The sequence below is a fragment of the Belonocnema kinseyi genome, chromosome 1 (assembly GCF_010883055.1).
Source record: "Belonocnema kinseyi isolate 2016_QV_RU_SX_M_011 chromosome 1, B_treatae_v1, whole genome shotgun sequence".
In the NCBI taxonomy this organism is placed as follows: domain Eukaryota; kingdom Metazoa; phylum Arthropoda; class Insecta; order Hymenoptera; family Cynipidae; genus Belonocnema; species Belonocnema kinseyi.
Window position 1 is genome coordinate 132,373,972 of NC_046657.1, and position 6,526 is coordinate 132,380,497.

Here is a 6,526-nt window from a genome sequence, read left to right on the forward strand (position 1 = left end):
CTCAAAAAAGAGTCCGGGGACGTCCGTTATGATATTTTATAGCATCTCCGAATTCAGTTTTTAAACATTTTCATTTTTGTGGAAAAAAAGCCGGGGAAACTGCAAGTAGCACATGCCCTTAAAACAATTATTAATCTGAAACTAAAATTTACAATTATTGGTCTCCCCTTGTTAACTTTCCTTTAAATAACTCTGTACAATAATGCTATTTTTCGACATAATTCAACTAAAATTGACTGATCTAATTTTTCGAAATCGTCCATTTTAACAACCTGACTATAAAACTTTGTCATAATACAGACGCAATGTTTTCTCAAGTCCACTAAATTGTATTTATCAGCAAACCTTATAAATTCTATGACATTCTTTGTACAAGTATTTTTCATCATTTCGAGCTCGCATTTCAATTTCAAATCTTCCAATTCGTATCTTTCAGCAACAATAAATAATTTTTCAGCTAAAATTTCTAAATGCTTAAAATCCTGATAGTACATGTAGCGAATCAACTCCTCAAGTACATTTTCGTCAATATTTTTTATCTCGATTTCTTTCGGAAGTGTATCTTCCATTTTTTGTTTTTTAAACATTCTTTGAAAAACAATCTTGTGAACATGATATTCTTTCTCGCCAAAGAGCAATTTCATATCACTGGTGGATTCGTCATACGGAAAAATTAAATTTTCCAATATCGGAGGTATTTTCATATTTAGAAGACAGTGACACGTTTCCGGTACGGGAGATACTTCTCTAATTTCGCAAATAAATAATAATGGTTTTTCGACGTGAATTCGTCTACATAGTGTTTCTAATATTTCGGGAGATTCAAATAAAAAAGTGTCTCCTTCGCTAACCGTGCCGCGGACAGTCACTTTTTGATTGATCATTTCTATTGAATTATTGTTAGAGAAAATATAAATACTAACTTCCATGTGTATGGAAGTTTCTCTAGCTTTTATATTTTTTAAATAAAATCGTAAATTCAGTTCTCTCTCAGTTTTAACTAAAGGATTTTTGATTAAAATCCATTCAAATCCAAGCAACGTAAAGGAATTTTGATTTGTCGCAGAAATTTTTGGAGAGGTCCAATTGCTTCCAAAAAGGTCTTCAGCGGACAATACCCATGAAAAGAATGATTTATCAGCATTTTCGTATTTTTCTAATTCAGAGGATGATGATCTGCAAAAAAAACATTGCTTTTATTCAGTAGAGTTTATAGGTTTTATTTAGATACAAACCGTATAATTAAGGATTCTAATTAGAAATTTTGCTGTTCACATCTGAATATTGAAATTATTAAATTCAAAGAATTCAGAAGGATTGAAAAGAATACAAGTTATTTTAAGAATAAAATTTTCATTTTTTACTTAATAATCAATTAAATTGATATAAAACAAAATTAATTAGACAGTTACCTTTTTGAATTTTTTAAGAATCGATTCCAAGATGAATTCAAAAGATTCTAAGGGAATTCAATTGAATTCGAAATAATAAAAAATTATATAAAGGATTGAAACTAATACAAAGTAGGTATATTCAAAGAATTGGAAATAGTTCAAAGTGACGTCGAAAAGTTTCAAAATGAATTCTAAAATATTCAAGGGAATATAAAAGAATTCAACGAATTTAAATTATACCCTTGAGAACTTCTAAATAAGTCTAACGAATTAGGAATTTTAATAAATTCAAATAATTAAACAGAATTTAAAAGGCTGTAAAATTGAGCAGTTCCAAACTTAAGACATTAATATTGTATCTTATCTAAATTACGGCGATAAAGGTCAAAATAATTAAATCGTTTGAGCTGTGGGAAAAAGGATTTAGGTTGGCGTCTGAAAAAAAAAAACATTTTTTTAACAGTTTTAAAGAAAAATTGGCCAATTCAAAGAATTGGAAAGACGTTAAGGAGAATTAAAAAACTGTGAAGCAAATTCAGAATGATTCAATGTGAGTTAAACAAATTTCATTCAAATAAATTCAAATGAATTAATTTAGAATATTTCAAAATAATTTAAGGAAATCCTAACTCAAAACTTAAATATTGTAGGATAAAGCAAAAATGCTAAACTTAATATAACCATTTGAGGAGAAGGGAAAAAAGTGTTTGGGTTGGCTTCTGGAAAAAGTAAAAAAAACGTTTTATCTATTTTCAAAGCAATTTCAAAAGGAATTCCAAAGAATTCAAAGAATTTACAGTTTTCTCTTGGCAAAGTCTAAATAATTCTAATCAATCCAAAGAATTTAAAAGAATTCAGTGCAAATAGAAAAAACCAAAGGAATTCAAAATAATTGATATTTATTAAATTAATTCAGAAGGTTTCAAGCAAATTTGAAAGAATTCAGAGAATTTAAAGTATTTTCTTGACAAATGCTAAATAATTCCAATGAATTCAAGGAATTAAAATTAATTGAAGGAATTCGAAAAAATTCAAAAGAATTCAAGAAATTTAAGAGAATTTAAGTAATTTAAAAACAGGTTTAAAGTGGATAAGTTCCAAACGCAATTCTTAAAGATTGTTCCAAAATTATGGTGCAAATGCTAAAGTAATTGAATATTTTGAGGTAAAGGAAACAAATGTTTGGGTTTACGCCTGAAAAAATTCCAAAAATATATTTTTTTGCAACAAAATTAAAAAAAAAATCCAATGTTTTTGAATTTAAAGACTTGAAGAAAAGTTAAAAAAAACTTCAAACAAATTTAATGAATTTAGAAGATTTCATGCGATTTTCAAAGAATCCATGGGAATGTAGAAGAATTCAAAGAATTTAAATTATTCCCTTGACAAATTCTATCTAAGTCTAACAAATGCCAGGAAATTTAACGAATTTCAGGAATGAAAAATAATTTAGAAACAGGTGTGAAATTGAGCAATTCCAAACTCAAGACTTTAAATATTGTATCTAAATTACGGCAAAAAAGATAATTACATTAATTATAGATAAATATATTATTTTTTTAAATCTTCAAAGAAATATTTTCCAATTTAAAGAATTGGAAACACTTCAAGGAGACTTCAAAAAACTTCAAAGGGAATTCAAACGAATTCAGTGTTAATAAAAAAAAGCGAATTCAAGAGAATTCAACGAAATTAATTCCGAAGATTTCAAGCACATTCGAAATCATTTAGGAGAATTCGAAAGAATTCAAAGAAATTCAAGGAATTTTATCGTATTCCGGGAATTTTAATGAATTCAAAGAAAAAAGCTTAAAAATCGATTAGTATTTTCTGCTCACTTTTCCAATTTGATTTCAAATTTTAGAAAATTCAAAAAAATGTCCCAATGATTAAAAAATTATGTCGTATTTTTACGTACAGTTTTTACTAGTAAAAAAACTGAAAATTAAAAAATTAATGTTTTGCTTAATTTATATTTTTTTTAATTCACCCAAAAATGTTTTGTTTTTTAAAGTTTCTTCGGCTTGAACTAAAAAAACATGTCATCATTATGCTTTTTTGGAAAAGAGAAATTTTGTGTAACACCACGAAATTTTCTTTACCAATGCAAGAAAAATAATAACATTTTTCTTTGAAAACATGTTTGTTGCATATTCTAAAAAATGTATAAATTGAGACACATTTTTTTTTTAACTTCCAATTTTTTATTATCACTAAAAAACAAAATCTGTACGCAGGAACAAAAAATTTGAAGCTTACAAAATAAAAAATTATGAAATTAAAAAACGATTTTTTAAATTTTATTTTATTTTTCAATAAAATAATTTTATGCCTGAAGTTTAAAAAAAAATTTAATAAAATATTGAATAATTGGAAGTTGAAAGAGTAACTATAATCAATCTCAAAATTAAAATATTAAATAGTATTAAGGAGCTATAAAAAATTGAATAGCTCAAAATTCAAACCTTTATATTAAACAAATTAAAGCAGAACAATTAAATTGTCAAAAGAAAACAAACATTTAAAATAGAAATAGAAAATTATAATTGTATATTTTAGCACTGTAATATTGCATAATGATATATTTTTACAATATTAAAACAAAAGTTACAATGATTTTTAATTTATGAAATAATTATTTTTCAATTTAATAATTGATTTAAGAATTTCATTGTGATATTAATTAATTAATTTTAAAATGTGTGCAAAATGGCCGTTTATTTAATTATATTAAATTGCAAAATAACAATAAAAATATTTAAAAACATATCAATAATTTAATAACACTGGAAAATGTTATTAAACAGTTTTTAATGTAAAAAATTATAACAAAAAATTAATGAAGTAATGATAAAATTATTAAAAATTTAAGTTATTAATATAAAATCATTATAATGATAGTTCTTAGTATTGTAAAAGAAATTTTATAGAAAATTACTATTAAAGAAAAATTATTTTTATATAACCTCTTTTATCAGAGTCAATTAACAGTTTATACCAAAACTGAATTCTTTGGAAATTATGTTAGTTGAAAGTTAATTAAATATTTGAAAATTATTATTATTATATATGTTTTTTAATACGCGAATGGAATTCACCATCGATTTATTATTAAATATTTTCATAAATATATATTTTATAATTTTACAGGATAAACTTTAATATATTAATATTTTAAAATGTATGTTTTTAATTTTAAAAAATTCAAATAAGTTTCATAACACAGTAATCATGTACAATGGAATAATTTTAAATTCAAGAATGGTTAATGAAACAATTTATATAAATAGAAAATTTAAGCATGATACTAAATTTTGAAGTATTGCTAAAGGGGCCTATTATTTAAATTCAGATAAATTGTTTTCAATTCAGTTAGAATTCAAGTCAAATTGCATGAAATTCATAAAATTTAGCAAATAGTATATAATATTTATGACTTACCTTGCATTTCTTGTGCTATTGATTCTCATGCTTGTCATTTTGATAAAATTTGTAACTTCAGCTTAGCCTTCAAAACATTTTTTTTCAGTCTCTAGCACCTTTTCGGGGTCTATAATGATATTAACAAATAATTTAATTTTTAATGTCTCATAAAACAAATTTTTATACGTAAATTCTCAAAGTTATTATAATTTTACAAGTATTTTTGACATCTCTTATTGCAAAATTCCAGAAATATTTAAATGAAATTTGGTGATACACATTCTTTAAATTATTTTAAAATTTTATTTTGTTACATATTTCCTGACCTAATAAAATTTTGTATATAATTAAAATTTTTAATTAAATCGATATGGTATTTCTAATTAAATAAACAAACAAAAGATATTTAATGCATTAGAAAACATATTGATTGAATATCTTTTGAAAAGATTAAATAAAGAAAAATATTTAATCAATTAGAAAGCATATTATGTTGTAAAATTTCAGAAATATCTGAATCGATGTTTGTGATAAACATTCTTTAAATAATTTTAAAAGTTTATTTTGTTACTAATTTTTTGGTATTTATAAATTTTTGTTTTGATATAAAGTGAAAAATAAAATAAATATAGTATTTATAATTAAATAAGACAGGTATTCAATACATTATAACACATGAATAAATATCTTTTTAAAAAAATGAATACGTCTTATTTTTTAAATATGCTTTGGAATTAGCATTACAAATTTTTATACGTAAATTTAAAAATCTATTTTAATTTTAAAAGTATTTTTTACATATACTATGTTGCAAAATTTCAGAAATATTTTAATAAGTTTTTGTGACATATTTTTGAAATAATTTAAAAAGTTTATTTCGTGATATGTTTTTTGACTAATTAAATTTTTGTTTGAATTAAAAATTAAAAATAAAAGAAACCCGTGGGGAAATCGCCATACATTTTCCCGATTACCTATCGGGTCCCGGTCGGTATAACCTGTTCAGGGCTCGATAGGGCTAACTCCAACGGCCCTGATCCGAACCCGATCAGGGTACGTATTGCACCGCCACCTAGTGTCACTTTGGTTAAATCACCTTTTACACGTGTGTATATTTACTTACGAATATGTTGTGTTTGTGTAATCAAGTGTCAAAATCTCGTGTGTTGTCATCAGTGCTCTATTACGTAATAATTATTATTTGTAAAAATGCCGAAAGCTGTAAGTACAGCACGTGTCCGGAAGCACCGAGCTTTATCCAATATACAATACGTACAAGCTGCAAATGAAAGTAAGTAAATCATTTTCGCTATCTATAGTGCACTAAAACTTAACCTCAAAATTTAATTTAATTTGGAAGATTATTACAGATTGAATATTCATTTATTATTTTGAATTTCAATGCAAGAAATCAATAATATTGGAAATTATAGATTTCTAGTATGAGCACGGATGTTTGGGAATATTCGATTCAAATTCTAACCTCAAAATTTAGTACGTTGTCACATATCTGTTAAACAGTCTTCAAGATTTTCAAAATCTTAATCAAAAACTTCAAAAGAATGAAGAATGTTGTCACCGTTTTGTGAGAATCTCATTGTATAAGAAATTTTTTTTATTTTTCACATATTTTTATAAGAAATCATACTTATTTGAAATATTATTTTCATTTACAGAAGGGTAGTCTCGATTTATCGATGAGCAAAAGA

General features: G+C 24.4%; 1 protein-coding gene across 1 annotated transcript in view; it reads right to left on the reverse strand.

The window, feature by feature from the left end:
- LOC117180075 overlaps positions 1-4,873 on the reverse strand; it is a 9,655-nt gene extending 4,782 nt beyond the window's left edge. The window contains exons 1-2 of the mRNA XM_033372393.1: positions 4,836-4,873; positions 273-1,176 (exon numbers count right to left, since the gene is read on the reverse strand). Coding sequence (XP_033228284.1) covers positions 273-1,176; positions 4,836-4,873 — 942 coding nt within the window. The remainder of the gene's footprint in view (positions 1-272; positions 1,177-4,835) is intronic.
- Between the last annotated feature and the right edge of the window lie 1,653 nt (positions 4,874-6,526).